Below are 18947 nucleotides of genomic sequence, written 5' to 3'. Positions count from 1 at the left end.
GACGGCGCCGGGCACGGCCGGCTGTGTCGGGGCACGGGAGCAGGTGGCGGCGGCCTCGGGGCCGCGGTGCCTCTCGCCGCCGCCCGCCGGTGGGATCGGGCCTCTCCCGCCGCCTCCGGGCGCAGCGCTCCGCGGAGCGGCCGGCGCAGGACCTGTTACGCGGCAGGCGGCCCGCGGCTCCGCGGGCTCACGGCGCGGTCGGCGGGGCAGCGACACCTGCGGCACTGCCGCGGCCCGGGAGCCCCGTGCTGAGCTCCGCGCCCCTGCCTTACACCTCTCGCCCGTGCTGCAGGCATCCATCCTGGCAGCGCATGGACCACAGCTTGCAGGAGCAACTCATGCCCTTTTTTGCGTGTTTTCTAAAAAATTAATGTCGGGCACTTTTCTAGTGCAGCTCCATGCATTTCCTTGTATGTTCGTGGACACACTTTTGTATTTCTATATGCAGGTACACGTTTGCGTTACTTCAGTTAGCAGAGTAAGGATGTTTTGGTTGGAAGTGCCGTGGCTGTTGTGTTGTAGGAAGTTCTGTGGTGAAATGTTAGTCAGTCATGACATTGTGGTAGCTTGATGATTTATCCACTGGATTTTTCCCTATCAGATGGGTTGTATTTTAACTAGATTGTAACAAAGGTGAGCATTTGTTGAATTTGAGGAGATAAATAATGTTTACTTTTCTTATGCATGCTGCTTATGTGTTTGTCATCTCTTGATATGCTTAGTGATTGTTGGATAAAAAAATTTTAAACTTCATATTGGTGTATTTTAAAATCTTGAATGTTTGAATTTCTCCTTATTTGGAAAAGTTCCAGATGAGGAGAAATCTTGTTCTCTTTCTGGAAGTACCTGGAGTGGGATGTAATGCTTAATGAGAAGAATACAGATCTAATTTTGCCATCTTCAGTATTTGTTTCATAGTATGTATCTGCAACTGTGGGTCACTTGGATTTTAAACCAAAAAAGATTACTCTAGATCTATTTACTGAAGTAGACACTTGTACAATATTTGGATTCCCATGGCATAAAGCCCTCAATACAAATAAAAATGAGTTAATAATTTATACGCTACCTTTCAAATTAGGAGTCTCCAAATTGTTTGCCTCCTTTGCCTTGATAGTCTTTTTCTTATCATCATATGGTGATATCTGATGATAGTCTGCTCTGCTCTTCTCAAAATTTAATTTAAGGCCTTTCAAGCAAAATACGTTATTTTAAATCTGCTAAGAAACAAGAAGACAGCAAAATTATTTATTAGAAATGCCAAAGAAGTTAAATGTTTGTTTCTACTGCAGATTTAAAAAAAAAAATTCTGATTATGCTTTTTTATACTGAGAGGTGGTTTTGCATATTCTGTGGACTTGTTTTAGGAGAACTAATAGTGGCTTTGTGACCTTAAACATATTTTTCTGTGTTAGTGAATGTATGTTGATATTTGATGCATCCATAGAATGGCAGCAACTATCAATATATTGGCTTTTCTTGTCACTGCATGTTACTGTTGGTACGTGACAAATGTAGTCATGATTTACACTGATTGCTGAGTGCTTTATTGAGATTTGTCTCCAAAGGAGCCAATGCTCTCTAAGTAAGTGGTAGACTTAACTCACCGAGGGCTATGGGCAAGGTGGAAAGACTTGCAATGTTTCTATGCAGCATTTCAAGGAGCACACCAGGGGAGATGTTTGTACAGTGGCAGGTTATCACTGAGTGAATTCCAGCCTTTGCTGGCTGGTGTTCCAGACTTCTTGAGCATTATGTTGTGAAATGAATTGCCAGAACATCAGGTTCTGTCAGACAGAACTTAATACTGTTCCAGCTTTTCTGCCCTCATGGGAGCAGGATATTATGAGCTGGGTTGCAACACATATTCTGTGGCAAATGTTCTTTTGCTTTATGCATGCTTTAGCTTTTGTGCAGAGTGCAAGACCCATAGGTGCTCAGTTGATGATCTTTGAGCCTAAAAAAGATGTCCTGCCATGTGTCAGCTCATGTAAAAGGAGCAGGGCACACTCTTAGCTCTCTTAGCTTGGCCTAAAACTTTGTGTTAGGGTAAAACTCCTCCCTGAGTCTATGTTGAAGTCCTGTCACTATAAAGAATAGTAACTCTGAAGTACAAAACTTTGCCATTGCTTAGACTGCAAATCATGTAATGATAGTAAACAGAACAAAAAAAAATACCCTAACACCTGAACAACGTTTAAACACCACTAAAGACCACAAAAATAATTTAATTCTATTTGTACAATTTTACAGCTGGGTGATAAACACTGGGATTTTGTTTGACAAGGAGAGTTAGTGTCCCAGATTTAAAGGACATTGCCCTGAAGTTCTTTTCTGATAGCCTCACAATACAATTGGTAACTACAGCTGAGGACTAACCAGCAGGATTCCTTATGACAAAAATCATGTAAAGAGCACTTGCAAGTGTGGAAGTTTGACTTTATAGATTCTGGATCAAGTTTACAGACTCTTTAGAGGTGCCTCATGGACTTCAGTAATGTACAAGAGACTGTCTTTGAAGGGCCAAAGAATAAGCAAGTTTAAAGGCCCACATAGCAGAAATTTCCTAAATAATCTCTTAGCTCTAAGATTTTAATCCCTTCTGCTCTGTTTAACCTTTAAAGGAGAGATGTCCCATTTTCCATCTTGCTCATTATTTTATTTCAAAAGATACCTCAGCTCTGTTTCCTCACTTTGGTTACTCAGGATACAAAATAACTCAAGACACTGGCATAATCATAAGCATGCACTGTCTGCTTTTAAAGATGTGAACATGTCCTGTTCATGGCATCCAAAACAGTGTGGGCTAATGCTCTCAGACATCATGTCAGCCTACCTGAAACGCCTCCTGTGAGAGACAAATCAACCTGAACAGAGAACAAAACAGAATTTCTAACATGATTGGCCTACTTTTTTTCATCTGTCCTTTTCTATTGCAAGTATGTAACACAAATGGAGCAAGCAATTCTGATTTGGAGATTACTACACTATGGTTATGTGTAATACTTTCCAGAATTAAGCTCTCTACTATTAAACAAAGAAACACTTTCATACTCTTCAACCATAGAAGTGTTTTAAATAAAAAGTACACTTACCAAAAATCTGTCAAGTTATGTTGCATGTTGATTCACTACTCTCCATATGCTTTGGAGTGCATCCAGGCTTGAGTTTTGCCAGAAGTGGTTTTCCAGTTCTATTTCAGGGGATGAATGTCTAATTATTATTCAGTGCATATGACTTAGCAGAATATACAAGTGATGGAAGAAGTTGAATCTGTAACATCAAGCATTGCAAGTGCTTCCCTCATTCTTGAAGTCCTTGGCTCATATTTAAGTCTTCATGGAAGAGTAGAGTTGAAAAAAGGAACTGTTTGCTTGTTTTGAACACTTTCTTCCTTTTTTTGGTAATTTTGGAACTCTGTCATTCTGTTGCCCTAAAAATGTTCTTATGACAAGTTTCCTGGCAGTTTGTCAGAGTTTCAAATGGAGTCCATCTATATGTGTTGTTCCCTAATGCTGTCTGGGGCTTTTGCTCAGAAACGTGTTCCAGTGCCCTGCACAGCAGTGTAAGTCCTTGTGTTCAGGGTCCCTCAGCGTGTGACCAGAGCAGCTCAGTAAAGCCCTGTCCCCTCAGCAGGACAGCGTGTGGCTGTGCCAGCTGAAGTGAGCTACATGTGTCAATGCTCACACACCCGTTCTGGGGAGAAATGAGAATTTGGGAGGGCAGTGGATGGGAAGAAATCAAATAATGATCATGCCTTTTGCTGAACTTGATGAGGAAGTCCTTATTGAAAAAGTAATTCCCTTTGAACCAGAGAGTGGAGCCTTGGTTGTCTGTAAGCAGAGGGATACTCTTGTCCATGTCTGAACTGGCTGGGCAACTTCTGCAAGTCAAAAGCTGCATGACTCCATTGGCACAGTGCTGAGCTCAAAATAAATCTAGCTTCTCTGGAACTTCCTGCCAAATACATGATGTAGTCAGATGGCATTTGGGGAGGATTTTCAGTCTCAAGTACATTCTCTTTCAGCCTAAGGAGGAGGACAATATACACAGTATCCATACTGGGAGAATGGTCAATATTCTGCAGTGGTCCTGAGGCCTGCCGGCTGCTGCTGGTCTCTGGGTTGTACTAAATGGATACAATAATACAAAATTTAATTAACAGCACTTTGGTTTAAAGTGTATTGTAAAGATTCATGGAAGGATTCAGCAAGAAACACTGAGGAATAAAGAGGGTTTGTTGTCCCAGAAGCTTTGGTTCCCAAGCAGTTTTTACACATGAAACAGCTTTCCCTAAAATTGTCAGTTTTATTTCTGTTGATCTTCCCCAGATTTTACCAGCAGTTTTCTGTGCTTCATGTTCTGCTACATAACGGAGTTATTGGAAATACCTTAAAAAAAACCCCAAAAGTATAAAAACCTCTCTCTAAAAAAATCACTGGAATAAAAGTTAATTGTAGCTCTATCCTTTTTTAACCAGGTAGTTTTAAGTTTGTCAAGTGAGTGTGTGTGAAGGTGTGTAGGAGTAGGGATGCACAGCTGAGGCATGTGGCAGGACCACAGCTTTATGGATTGGAATCACCTTTGGGTCTTTTGAAACTGACTCTTTCTGGATTTTTTGTTTCCAAAAAAAAGGCTATAATGCATGCTGGTTGTTTGTTATATTTTAATAAATACTAATATATTACTCTAGTCTTTCTGGTTAAAAAAAAAAAAAAAAAGTTGCTTATTTGCATCTGCTGCAGTTCTGTGTACATATGTGATGGCAAAACTGATCATGATTACTATCTTTCTTGGAACATTTTCCAAATGGAAATAATTTCTCCATGATGTACAGTCAAGTTAGAACCTGTCAATTTGCAAAAGAGATGAGATCACAGGGAGGTGTGTTATGGAGGCCTACAAAATCATGTCAGATGGGGACAGAGATTGTTCATTCTTCTCTTCCAATACATGAACTAGGGGGTCTCAAACAAAGCTAATATAAATCAGACTTCAGCAAAATAAAGTCCAGTCCGTGACCATGGTAGTGGATAGTAGACCTGTGAATTAATTGCTGAAGTTTGTTGTGGATGCTAAAAGCTTATGTGGATTTTTAAGGGAATCTGGTAAATTAGTGAAAGATTTGAGATTTACTAAATATAGAGTATCACATCTGGCTTAATAAGTTCTTCTAGGGGAAACTGGGAGCACACTTGGTGTATTTGATAATATATCAAATGTTATCAGTCTTCAATAGCATATTTTTATAGCTATTGCTGAAGATTAGGATACTGATAGAAATGGATCTTATACTGACCAAACATAGCTGCTCTCCTGCACTTCCTTGTATCCTGCTGCTAAAGCTGATCCTGATCTTCTAGTTACTTTCTGATCCTGATGTGAATATGAAAATCCTCCTGTTAGCACACCAGACTCTGAGGAGGAGGAAAAAAAAAAAAAGAAGGAAAAGATCAAAAACCTCCTACTTTGTAAGACACTTAGCTCTCCCTCAGTTCTTAATTTCAAGGAAGGAGTCGGAGACTTCAGCATATGGAACCTGACCCTGATATCAATCCTGCTCATTGTATCTCTATATTGCATATTTACACATTAACACAGATTATTTTTTGACCAAATTCCCAGTTTGTTTGGTTTGATTTACCATGAGTGGAACATAGGTAACTGGTCTTAGAAAAAAATTCTCTTAATTGAGCACTGGGGGTTTATGATTTTGATCAAATTGGTTCCTGCAGTCTGGCTTGCCCCGTAAGGGTCTGATACCTTTTCTTCTATTTATTTGTGTCTCAATTTTCCTTCCACTTACATACATCAAACTGACCTCCCCTGTCAGTTTTCTCACTGAAGGAAGCAAATGTTCCATATAATGCAGTCTGCTTATTTTATCACTGTGGAAGTCAAATTCTTTAGAGATGAAATAGTAAATGCAATAGTAAATGTAGTGCTGCTCAGTGAATTACAAATGGTATTTTCTCTTTGTGTGCTCTAGGTCCGTCTGTCGTACGTGCGGATCAAGTATCTCTTCATCTCCTGGTTGGTCGTGTTTGTTGGCAGCTGGGTTATGTATGTTCAGTACTCCACCTACACAGAACTCTGCAGAGGCCATGACTGTAGGAAAATAATAGTGAGTGTATTTAGTACAGCTTTCTGAAGTGTTTGACTAATTCAGTCTGTGCCACATGTGATTTAATCAAATTCTCATACTCCATCATGTAAGATTACAACTTCTGTTACTTCAGATAAAACCTGTTGTATCTCTTAACGATATTTTGGCATAGGGTTATTAAATTTTTTTCTTAGGTTTTTCTTTCAAGACTCAGGTGTTGGAAGAGATACAGTTGTTGCCTCCTTTCCTAGGCAGTTTGTGAAATATATTTCTCCCTGTTTGTTTCAGTGTGATAAATACAAGACTGGTGTTATTGATGGATCAGCATGTAGTAGTCTTTGTGCTAAAGAAACATTGTATTTTGGAAAATGTTTGTCAACAAAGCCCAATAACCAGGTAAGGCTTTACTCATCCAACCTAGTTTTATTATTTCCCACTGAAATGTCACTGTCTGGAACGTCAGGTAGACCTTAGTGTCAGCAAGTTGAATCTGTTTAATACAGATTATTTCAAATTTTATTTGCTGTGACAGGCAGAGCGTGTGTGTGAGTGTATGTGTGTATGTGTGTGTATATATATATATATATATATACACCTCCCCATATATATACACACCTATACAAAGATACACTGTAATACAAATGAATATATATAATATGCACCTATATCCAATAATAGAAATTAGTCCTGTATGTAGAGGGGTGTATGGTTATTTTATACGACATGTACACATACAATATCTCCTTTCACAGTCTGCCAGACTTGCACACCGTGTACATCACACTGCTTTCTCTGCTATCCTGCATCACCAGTAGCAGCAGCAGCCTCGTAACAAGCTATGCAAGGGTGGCAGTGTACCCAGTCTGCTGTTTGGGAAGCTGTCTGTGTTTTGACAGTGCAGTGTCTCCAGAGTACCCACAGCAGTGGGCTGTCTTTGGAGCTGCCATTGTTCAAATTGCCATATTCATTGTTCTGCATGCAGGATTCAGTTTCTGATCTGTGGTGACTCTTAAAGCAGTGGCTGGAGGACAGGTGGTCTTCAGATGGACTTCTACAGGGTTTTATACCTTTTCTCCTCTTTTTCTTCAAAGATCTATTTAGGAATCTGGGGAAATCTGCAAAGTGTTATAAAATGCCAGATGGAAGAAGCTGCTCAACTTGATTTTGGTACTGACCCAGAACCAAGGAAGGAAATAGTCCTATTTGATAAACCAACAAGAGGAACCACTGTTGAGAAATTCAAAGAAATGGTATATGGTCTTTTTAAAGTAAGTATATTCTAATTTATTCTATTTTGACAGAACTGCTTGTTTTCTTGAAGCTGGAGAGAATATAGAATATACCCCATTGTATGAGCCTTGTTCAAGGATATGCTAGAAAAATAATCAGCACAAAAATAGTTTTTCCCAGAGATGCTTATCTTGAATTTGAAGTAACTAATTATCAGGGCTTTTTCCTTACTCTTTAAATGATGGAATTTAAATGGCATTCATCTTGTATGTCTATATTTTGCTAGTATTGGTATAGAAAACATGATGTAAGGCTGATGTCAGTTATCATGCATTACAGCAGCTTTGTCTCTAACAATGGTGAGCAGCAGGTGTGTTAGGGTAGTTTTTAGGAAAATTTGCAAAAAGTTGACCTGCCTAGCTGAAAATGGAACAGTTCTGATTCCAGCAATGACTTTTTTCTCTGTAGTCCTACAATGGAGGTGGTTGCATCAAATAACAAAACTAAGCATTTCAGTGTAATTATGGGATTTTTACTCTGTTTTGTCTTGGTACCTTTAATAACTGGACAAAATGTAATTCATAACATTATTCCTCTACATTTGTAAGGTCTAATCAGCTGAAAACTAAACCTGATCTAAATTTTTGAATTCTTCATACTTTTTCTTAGAGAACATTGACCAAGCTACATGATACAATTTTTCTAAAGACTGCTCCGATCAAGAACAATGATTGAATTTTAATATTTGCATTTTGAAGTGCAGAGAAAGGTAGTTCTTTCAAAAGACTGTATGCTCAGTGCCTATGAAAACAGAACAAAAAGGAAGCTCTGCAGGCAGCTGATGGCAGGTCCTGTTACATCCATAACCAATGAAAATCACAACATACCCAGTTATTCCTATTATTCATAGAAGCAGAGTAACAGGAAGCAGCATGACAGATGGATTGGGAGTAGTTAACAAAGTCAGACTTAATCTTTTTCATTTGTTGCTTTCAGGCAAAACTGGGTGAACAAGGGAATCTTTCAGAACTGGTTAATCTCATCCTGTCTTTTGCTGATGGAAACAAAGATGGAAGGGTCTCTTTGCCAGAGGCAAAATCTGCATGGGCACTCCTGCAGCTAGAAGAATTTCTGTTAATGGTGATCTTGCAGGATAAAGAACATACTCCCAAGCTGATGGGTTTTTGTGGGGATCTCTATGTGACAGAAAGAGTTGAATATACCTCTCTCTATGGAATCAGCCTTCCATGGATTATAGAACTTCTCATTCCCTCTGGCTTCAGAAGAAGCATGGACCAGTGGTTCACGCCATCATGGCCAAGAAAGGCAAAAATAGCTATAGGGCTTTTAGAATTTGTGGAAGATATTTTCCACGGACCTTATGGAAACTTTCTTATGTGTGATACAAGTGCCAAAAACTTGGGATATAACGAAAAATATGATTTGAAAATGATGGACATGAGAAAAATAGTGCCAGAAATTAATTTGAAGGAAATAATTAAAGATCGCCAGTGCGACTCAGATTTGGACTGCATTTATGGTACAGACTGTAGAACGTTATGTGACCAAAGCAAAATGAGATGTACCACTGAAGTAATTCAGCCAAACTTAGCAAAAGCCTGTCAGCTCCTCAAAGACTATCTGCTTCGTGGTGCTCCTTCTGATATCCATGAAGAACTAGAGAAACAGCTGTACTTGTGCATTGCCCTTAAAGTCACAGCAAATCAGATGGAAATGGAGCATTCTTTAATACTCAATAACTTAAAAACTTTACTGTGGAAGAAAATTTCTCATACAAATGATTCATAGCTTCTCCACCAGCAGAAGAGAATACTGATGCCTGCCACTAGAGGTGGCCTAAGACATTTAATAAAAATAATCTGCACCTTTTTAAAAAGATATTTCTTTACTCAGATTTTATTAATGGTTCTTTCAGTCCTGCCCTTCAGTCCATAACTGGGGACAGGGCTTCTCAAAGAATGAACATGCCACTGAATGACCCGGCAGAGGCCAGAAGTCCTTCTGGTGTTCAATGCTGTGTTACAGAAACAAGAACTCTGCATGCTTGACTGTTCTGTGCACTTTGTCAGATCTTGAACAGGATGAAAGTGTTCACTGTGCCACATCAGCTGAGGGTACATCCTCCATTTTTGTGAAAAACATTGCTCACTTGTGAAATACCTGCAGTGGATTTTTTTCCTAAGGAGTTTTATGAAGAATCACCACTACTGCAAGTAATGTGTCCAAGTCCAAGCTGCTGTTATGAATAAAGTGAACTGTGAGATTGAAGTTTACTAATACCTTAGCATGGCAGAATTTGCACATTAAATAATTTTCAACTGTGGGAAATGAGAATTTTATTCTAGAATGGCTAGATTGTAATATGAGACAAATCAGAATCTGTTTACACATTGTTACCTCATGCCTACGTCTTGGTTTAAGTAGTTCAGCATTTTTAATTAAGTCATTGTACAGTGAGCCCTGTGGGAGCCAACCATTTTAGAGTATTACTTCTTGAAGTCATCTATATGGTTTAGCAGCAATACCAGCATCTGTTTCAAAACTTCAGTGAAAACCTTTAACCCAAATTAAGCTGTAGCAAACAGTGAAAAGCAAGGACTTTGTGGACTAAGCTACAGTATGGAAACTGAATTTTTAAAAATACTGAATAGCAGATGTGTCCAACCAGTTAAAAAAAAAAAAGTTTGCATAGTGCAGGAATCTACTGTATGACATGAGAAACAACTAATAGTTGTGGATAGTCTTGTCTCTTAACTGTCCTTCCACATTTAGCTACAGACCTGTACTTCAATCTTCTTAATTACTGCAGGAAATACATAAAAAAGAGCTAGACCTGAATTTTAGGACAGAAGCTGGATTGTTCAGGATCGTGCAATATTGCTTAAATGCGAGCCTGTGAGATATTTTCCAGCTCATTCCTAGCTGTTACTAAGTGAGCTGCAGTGTGATACTATTCTTTCTTTCTAGTAGCATCTATGAGTCACTGTCAAGACTCAAGTCATGAGTAAATAAACATCACCTGATCCTGGCACTCCACAAAGCATGACCACTCTACCACCTTTAATCTTCACCCTTGTATTTTTCAGATTTACATCTGTGTTCATAATTATGCAGAATTGGATGTCCATAATACACCTGAATACATGCTCAATACTTACCTGTTGAATGTTTAATTGATAAATGCTTTAGGTATGAAGTTGTCCAATCTTTATGATTTTAATGGCAGTCATCTGTATACTTCTGAATCCTGGCCCCTTAATTCATTTTCAGCAGAGTTAAGAACAAGTTTTAAGTATTTGAAAGGTTAACTGCTCTAAGTATCCTGTCTTAAATGCATTCCTAGAATGATGACACTGGAGTACAGGACCACAATAAAGTAATTTCTCCATACCAGATGTAATAATATGCAGCTTGGGTTAAGATTGTTTTGTGAACATCAGCCTTTTAGTTTAAGAAATACTATGCTCATGCTAATTATTGTCTTGAACTTGCTAATGTGCTCCAGCTATGAACTAAAAAGTATTTGTATTTGTAACCAGCAATGCACTAAAAGTGTAAGTGGTCACGTTCTTGTGAAAAAATCTGACAGTGACTGCTGTTTGGGCAGAGATTACTTCAAATACCCAAGGTCATTGGGTATCTTACCTGGAGAATATGTTTAAAAGTGCAGTTTGTTGTACACAATCTTCATTTTTATTACTGTTGCATAAAGTTGAAGCTTTCATTGGGAAAAAATATACACTTTTGTTTACAATAAATCACAGGCCTCTTTTTTTTCAATAGCAGTATTTACACCAACTACCAGTATCTTAGAGCAAAACATTCCTACATGTAGCCTACTTTACCGGTGCTTAAACTGTGCAAACAGTTTTTCTCAGTCTAGTGGAAACCTACTGGCACACAGAAGTGCCTGTGAAGCAGACGAGGGAAAGGACCAGGGCAGGACTAGGCTGGTGAGGAACACTTCTCTTCCAGGTGCCTCAGCCTGCAGGCTGCAGAGAGAAACACAGATTGGGCTCTGGGAGGGAGCCACCCTTTAGGAGAAGATGAAAGCTGGTGCTTGGTGAGGTGGATGGAGATGGAGAGGGGAGGCAGGGGAAGAGTGAGAAAGTGCAGTCAGGCAACAGGGGAAGAGGAGGGAGTGTGAGGGTATAAAAGCCATGGGGTGCTCCTCAGAGGAACCATCTCCAGTTGTTCCTGCACCAGGAATAAACTACCTTGTGGAACCAGATGTTCTGGGCTCTGCTAAGGGAACCCTAGGGGTGAACTGGAAGGGAACATGGTCTGGTGAGTGTGTGGGGAGTCAAGGGGAAAGGCCCTGGTGTGTAAGTACCAGGGAGTCTCATTAATGTTTCCTTAACACTGCCTCTGTACCTACCCCCGTATATGCAACTTAAAGTGAATTCTCTTATCAAGTTAATAATGTGAAATACTCAGTTCAAGACAGTATCTGTTTCAGTAGCAGCCAAAGCTTGGAGGTGATAAGTGCCTGAAAGCCTGAGGTTACCTTTGGGCAGAGGCTTTAGAACCTATTGTGACTGCTCTTGGCTTTTTCCAAAGCTACATCCAGACTTCCCCCAAACATGAAGTATGCTGAAAGAATTGTGAAATACAGGTACAGCCTTTAAAAAAAAAAATTAAATTTTTCTCTAGTTAGAAGCAGCAAACTCTTATACTTAGTCCTTGATACTAACCATGCTAAAAATTAATCAAATTTACTTCCTCCTTCTTATAGAAGTAATTCTGATGCAGCAGCCTTGGTCTTTGAAGTCTGTGACCTCTCTTCTCTGTGAAAACTCAATTCACACAGGAATTTGAGAGGGGAGAAAAAACCCTTTCAGGTACAGAATACCTAATAAAAAAATAAAAAAGAACAAAAATATTCTCTCTTTTTATAAACTATATAAATAAGCTGGTCTTACGCAGTTGCTTCCTCAATAAATTTATTGCCACTTTTTCCAAAGCTTCACAGAAAACTGTGGAAGTTGTCTTAGCTCTCTGTTCTGCGCTCCTGGGCCCTGAGGAAGCTGGCCTTCTTCTGAGCAACACGGTCTTTCTTCTGGGCAAGAGACATCTTGGGACAATTCCATCTGCAATGGAAGCACAGTGTGCAGTAGATCCAAAGCAGAAAAGTAGCAGTGCGACATAACTGTGATTAAGAGTGCAGTGGAGAGTATTCCCACTTCTGTAACATGCTTTATTTCCTCATAATGATCTAAGGCTGTAGTTAAAACACCACAAAAAAGCATGGCTAGACACTTTTAATTTCTCTAGAGATAAACTCTGTATTCTCTGTGACTGAAGCACAGACATTATCAAGCCCAATGTAACAGCTGTGTCTTGATTTCTTTTCTCACACACCCTTAAAAATCAAAGCAGTTTGCTACTGACAAAATAGTCAACGAGCTCTCAGCTGAAGAGAAGCAGCTTTCCCACCGAAAACACTGGGACCTGAAGGTACACACTGTTCCAGATATTCAAGCCACAAACATTCTGCACTTTGATTTTTTAAATAGCTAAGAGCTCTTGAATTTTATATTCCTACTGCTAAATTTAACTCTGAAGTGATACAGAACTGCTTGTATCTTAATCTGGTCCAGAAGACATAACTAATGACAGAACTGCAAAACTGCATTACTTGTTCCACTGTAACTAAGGTATCTCCAACAGAGAGGTCACAGATGTCAAAAAGAATGAGAATTTTACCTCTTTTTCTTGACGTCTCTCTTGGGTTTCTTTTCATGGACTGGATTATCCCGTATAGCAGCATGGGCTTTTTTATACATTTCTTCCATCTTGGGGAAAAAAGAAAAAATTAAATTTACCATAGTGGTTCAATTGTAGGTTTATCAGAAATCCAAGATCCCTGTGCTTGCATTGTCCCCAGGCATGCAATAATGCTGCTCTATCCCAAGGCAGCTCTGGCTCCACAATGGCACAAATTTTAAGAATATCTTTGCTGGTGGTTAATTAAGACCACTAGATCTCAGCTGTGACTAACTTTTTAGATGTACAAAGAGCAATTGTCTATATAGTGACCTAAATTCTAGACTCGCTTCATTTGAATAAAAGCTACAACTAGTATTTGTTTAGAAAGCAGATGAAGCTGGCATTTGCATTACTTTCTTTTTATAATTTGTTAGAAAAAACTAGCAACTAGGTGAATTTATAAAAACCCCAAAATCCATGGAAATTAAAGGATAGAGCATGAAGTTTGCTATAGCCTAAAAAGGGGATATGAGGGAGCTGTGTTTTAAAGCTCCAAGCTCACTTACTAGGACAACCAAGCAAGAATATTACAGGCAGCAGGACAAGCCATCTGGAAGGAGTTTAATACTTGGAAAAACTAGAAGAACCACCTCTGTATTCTTACTTATCTTCTAGCATTTTACTAATTCTAAAATGTGAAGCAGTACTAAAATAAAGTGTATTACAGTCTAGACTTTCATGAATGCTACCTTGGGCTCTCTGAATACATCACCTGGAATAGCAGAACTCCTTCTAGGGTCACACAAGCAGTACCACAGATTTGACCCACAACCACATGCTCACCCACTGTTATAAGCCCTACATCTGCAGAAATGACAGGCTGTGGGGCAGGATAAGGAAAGAGTAGAGAGTTTGTGCAGAAATTTCTAATTTAGTTTATTGGGAAGGGGGGAAAGTGGTCCAGCGCATATTTAGGTCCTGTAAGTCTGACTTATAGGCAGAATATAAAGTTTCACAGCAGGCAAAAAGGTCCCAATTTCAGAAGTTCTACACTAATATTAGAGCCCTTAAATGAAGGAAAAAAAATTTTTCTTTGCATGGGTAACATACAACATGAGTCACATAATTTTACATATCAGACTTATTTGCATGATTAGAGAAGTCCCTATCAGCAATCTCTATCTAAATTCCTGAGCTCCAGCTGGATGAATCTTACCCCATCAGGTGTTACATTGTTCTTTATGTACTGGGAGAACTGTTTCTTGTAGGCATCTTCATCCTCCTCCATCAGGTACCGCATGTAATCGGCCACGTTCTGGCCCATGATGTGCTTGCGGTGAACCTCAGCATTGAACTCTTTGCTCTCCGAGTCGTAGCCAGGGAAACGTTTGGTGCTGTCAAACAGCAGGTACAGTCACATTAAGGCTCTAATGCAGAGGCTAAGGTACACACTGAAATGACTCCTACAGAAAACTGAGAGATAGGACCCTCTCATAAAAAAAAAACCTAGAAGTTTTAAGCTCATCTCAGCTGCCATCAGTCCCGTCTTGAAACACTGCAGTACATCATTCACACGCCATGGACCAACTACAGCGCGTTCAGTCACTGCAAGTATCATCACGTAGCAGCCAACTCAAAAAAACTGGACAATTAGCCAAGAATAGGACAGCGTGGGAGAGAGTAGGAAAACACACAAAAGATCTCAATAGTTTCTTTCCTCCACTGCTGCTAGCAGAAAGCAGCACTCAGCTGTAATATCAGTGTTAAGTAACAGTCAAAATACCCATGTGGAAATTCTAGATGAAGGTGGACTGCTCAGACTTACTGCTGTACTGACAACTGCAGCAAGTACCAGTGGGTTTGTACCTGGTAAGTAATTTTTTCACAGTGAAATTAACACCTACACCCAACTTGGTGAAGACTTAAACCGAGCAAATACCCCTTGAAGATGTGATAAGAGCATTCACTTGATTTTTGGTAAAAGCAACAAGGTAGTTCTTTAGTTTCTACAAGTTTCATAACATCTTGACAGTTGTAAAGATTCCCAGAACTATCAGAATTGCATTTGTAGATTAAAAACCAACCAACAAAAAACCTCCAAACCCAGAATCTAATTACATAGCCATTACCACATCAGTACAAAATTATTTCAGCATAAATTGATTAGTCTAAGTAGACTGTCACATACAGAAGCATCTTAGGCTAACCCCAAAGAAATTCTTTGTAACACACATTACCTATGAGGGATAGACAGCCCCCCGTCCACTGCACCCTTCAGAGCACCAAAGACTTTGTTTCCAGTGGTAGTTCTGGCAAGACCTGCATCCAGGTAGCATGTAAAAGCACCAGGCTTGCCATCCACACTTTCCACATTGTACTCGTCACCAGTGACTTCAACTTGGCCTTCATAGATCTTATCAAGGCCAAATTTATTCAGAAGCTGTGGGAAAAGAAAACACTTTTGAAATTCCCTCCATTTATTGATAATAATTTAGAATTATTATTGATAATAATTTAGAATTACCACTACTTTAAAATGTGAATTTGCAGTAGGATCATATTTTTAACCAATTTCTTTACAAAAAGTATGTACCCAATACTAATATTGGGTACATATTAGTAGGCTAACACTAATTAGCTTACTATAATTGGGTACATATTAGTAAGCTAATACTAATCAGCTTCTTAACAACCACCATTGTAAGTGTGTTCGTTAAGTTCCAACCTTCTGTTCCTACAGGTACACCACTGAACTGATTCATGAACCCCTGTGGAAAATGGATGGCTGTTGTTTACATATTTTCAAACTCTACAAGATGCGTTTCTTACATTTTTATCCTCCCTCCCTCCCTTTCTCCACCAAACTTAAGGGATGAAGTATGAAAGTGGGCTGCTGGAGCTGACACTCCATGCTGTCATACCCTCCCTCTGACTTGGCGGTCACAAGACACATGAAATCTGTGCCGGTAGAGCAACAGTTGCGATGGTGAGAAGCCCAGAGGCTCAGTGGGCTGACAGCTCCGCAGGAAGCGGTCTCCCTGTTGCCTGAGGGAGGCAGGGCAGAGAGCAGCAGCCCCAGGGCCGGCCGTACGTACCCTGCGTGCCAGGAGCAGGCCGGTGCAGTAGGCGGCAGCGTAGTTGGTCAGGCCCACCTTGACGCCGTACTTGGGCAGCTCGTGGGCGTAGGCAGCGCACACGATCATGTCCCCCTCGATTCTGGCGTAGGCAATCTGCCAACAGACAAACGTTAGGGCTCCGCTGGGGCTCCTCGCTTCCTCCGACACCTACTCGAGCCAACATGAATGCTGCTCCTGAGAGAGCAAAAACTGCCAACCTCTGCATGCGAGCTCAAGGAGTGGTGCTGCTTTGGTTTGTTGGGGGGTTGTTTGTTCTGCCCCATCCCATGGTTTGTTTGTTTCTGCAAAAGGAGTCATCATCTCCTCAAGTAAAGACACAAAGAATTCAAACCTGTATTAGACCAGCTAAAATGTCTGTCAGCAACAACTGGTAACCACCTTTCCACATCAATCGAGAGGCCAGAAATTCAAGACCAACCTTTGCTTTCCAAGAATCATTATGAATGGGGATGAATTCTGTTCCACTTTCTGATAGATCTCAAAAAATACAAGCAGCATGGCAACGCTGTCAGTAACCTTATGGAATGATTTTATTAATCATGGTTGGAGACCATCACCATCCCAGGGTCTCCTGTGGGACAGCAGGACAATCAGATTTGTTTCTGCTGTTCCTTTCACGTATGGAACCTTCTCCTTTTGACTCTCACACCTCCTCTCTACATCCACATGTTGTCCCATTTTTGCAGGATTCTGACATACTGGAAAGGAACTATCAGTCACATGTAGCCCCTGCAACCACTAATTTTTGTTTTCTGTTTTAAAGATAAAATAACCTCATTAATGACTAAACTGTTCTCATCAGATAACTACTCTGTGAAAAACCAAGTTAAACTTAGCTGCTTCTTTTTGGAGTTCAACGACATATATTTATTATAAAACAGGCATTCCCAAGTTTTAAACCTCAAAATTAGTCAAAGCATTCTAAAAATTAAACAAGAAAAGTGAGCCACAGTGACGAACTGCATATGATGCTACACACAATTGCATAGTAATGACCACAAAAAAAGTGCCTACTGTTCTTGTTTACAAGCCTCCTTCCATCTCACAGGAAAGCCATCATAAGGCCTCAGAGCTTCACGTGAGCCACAACACGGAAACAGAACTCAAGAGAGAAGGCACCTCTAGATACAGCACAAGCCAATGCAGGTTAACAGGTCACACTGTCAACATGGCTGTCTTCAGCCAAGCAAAAAAGGCCTCTTTTTGAAACCCTTTCATTATAGCAAAAAAAACCCCAAAAAAACAAACCCAGAGACATCTTCCCTCTCCCAAAAATGTTCTACTTAGCCCAGAATCATCACAGCAGTACAATCTTACACAACAAATAACCTCACAGCAAAAGTGCTAACACTTGTGAAACTCCTTTTCTGCAACGCACATGGTTTATTACTGAAGTTGTAGTAACACTGAAGACTGTCCTCCTCTAAGGAGCTACTTTACAATACAAACACTGTGCAGATCCGGCCTAAGAAACCTTGGGTGCTCCAAGCCTCCCCCTCTGTGCTGCCCTCACCCTGGCAAGGCTGGCAGGTAAGCAGCAAACACCGCGGGCCTTACCTGGCAGATGATGTCTCTGTTGGTAACGCGCACAATCATCCTGTATTTAGGAGTGTTGTACTTGTTTTTATCTTGAATAACCAAACGTTTCCGAGCATAGTAGTCAGTTTTTCCCTCTGAAAAACAACAGTTGCAGTGTGCAAAATGCGTGCACAAACTAGGAATATTCACCAAGGACATTTAATTGTGTATTACAGGCAATTTAATAATACCTCTCCTTCTCCTGAATTTCACTTGGTATCTCTTGAAGTACGCCTTATTCTTGACAACTTTCACAAACCCCTTGGATAGGAAACATAAACTACGTGTTATTAACATATAACCCTGTAAGCCAACACCATTCTAACTAAACGTGCCACGAATAAAACCACAGTGCAATCAGGAATTACACAGATTTTTTTTGTATGTTTAGATAAAAAGAGCACCATAAAAATGAAATGGAAAAAAACCACCCGGCACATCAAACCCCGTAAATTTTACCCCTGCACAGGAGCTAATGTTTCAAGAGAAAACCCAAGTCTATCTTTTATCAAAGTATCTTTTAACCAAAGGCCCGTCCGCACGGACAGGAGCAATGACCGTGCTCATTTCCTGACACTCCCGCACAGCCGTGCCTTCTCTGGCTCGTTCTGCCACGGAGCCGCTTCCCGCGCAGCCCCCCGCCCTCAGCCGGTCCGACACCCGCAGCCCGGGGCCCGGCGCGGCTGCTGCAGGGCACCGGGGGCTGTACCAGCCCCGGCCGCGCGGCTCGGCCCCGACCCAGCCGCTGCCGGCGGGACCCCGCAGGACGCGGCCCGTAGAGGCAGCGAAGCCGGTAACGGGGCCGGGCCGGGCCCCGCCGGCGCCCCTCGAGCCGCCCGCGGCGCAGCCCCTTCAGAATGGCAGCCATTGCCACGCCGGCGCCGGGCGGCCGCCCCGAGCCCGCGACAATCGGGCTCCATCCGCGCGCGCAGAGCTGCGCGGCGGGCGCGGAACGACGGACGCGATGTCGCCGAGCCCCCCCGTGCCGGTACCGACCATCGTGCCAGGCACTGTCCGGTCCCTCAGGCCGGGGCCCGCTCCGCACAACGACTGCTCTCCGCAGCAAACGGGAAAAGGCCGCGCGCGCCGCGCAGCCGCAGCTCCTGCCCTGCCCGGCGGGGCGGGGCCGCGCTCGCGCCCTGCTGCTCCCTGCCGGCCCGGCGGAC

At 41.2% G+C, this 18947-nt stretch overlaps 2 protein-coding genes and 1 non-coding gene across 4 annotated transcripts in view; 1 reads left to right on the top strand and 2 right to left on the bottom strand.

Moving 5' to 3' along the window:
- The window catches only part of DIPK1A (divergent protein kinase domain 1A), a 10271-nt gene extending 591 nt beyond the window's left edge, over positions 1–9680 (top strand). Inside the window, exons 2-5 of one of the 2 annotated variants that reach the window (XM_041421356.1) lie at positions 5990–6124; positions 6395–6502; positions 7198–7374; positions 8333–9680. In XM_041421356.1, coding sequence (XP_041277290.1) covers positions 5990–6124; positions 6395–6502; positions 7198–7374; positions 8333–9145 — 1233 coding nt within the window. In that variant the 3' untranslated portion in view covers positions 9146–9680. The remainder of the gene's footprint in view (positions 1–5989; positions 6125–6394; positions 6503–7197; positions 7375–8332) is intronic. The other variant, XM_041421357.1, reaches the window with a different exon arrangement.
- A 2606-nt stretch (positions 9681–12286) lies between these two features.
- Positions 12287–18904, bottom strand: RPL5 (ribosomal protein L5). The gene is made up of 8 exons (XM_041421358.1): positions 18778–18904; positions 17973–18042; positions 17761–17876; positions 16162–16296; positions 15304–15506; positions 14283–14460; positions 13064–13152; positions 12287–12447 (listed from the first exon to the last, which is right to left on the bottom strand). The coding sequence occupies exons 1-8, from the start codon at positions 18778–18780 to the stop codon at positions 12348–12350; spliced, it is 894 nt and encodes a 297-aa protein (XP_041277292.1). The 5' UTR covers positions 18781–18904; the 3' UTR covers positions 12287–12347.
- Positions 14596–14692, bottom strand: LOC121345244. Its single transcript, XR_005953941.1, has one exon. It is a non-coding gene; the product is annotated as a small nucleolar RNA SNORD21 (small nucleolar RNA).
- Positions 18905–18947: the final 43 nt, after the last annotated feature.

The sequence above is a fragment of the Onychostruthus taczanowskii genome, unplaced genomic scaffold (assembly GCF_017590055.1).
Source record: "Onychostruthus taczanowskii isolate IOZ18803 unplaced genomic scaffold, ASM1759005v1 scaffold7, whole genome shotgun sequence".
NCBI classification, from domain to species: domain Eukaryota; kingdom Metazoa; phylum Chordata; class Aves; order Passeriformes; family Passeridae; genus Onychostruthus; species Onychostruthus taczanowskii.
Note: the sequence above shows the minus strand (reverse complement) of the source record. Positions and strands in the feature narration are given on the sequence as shown.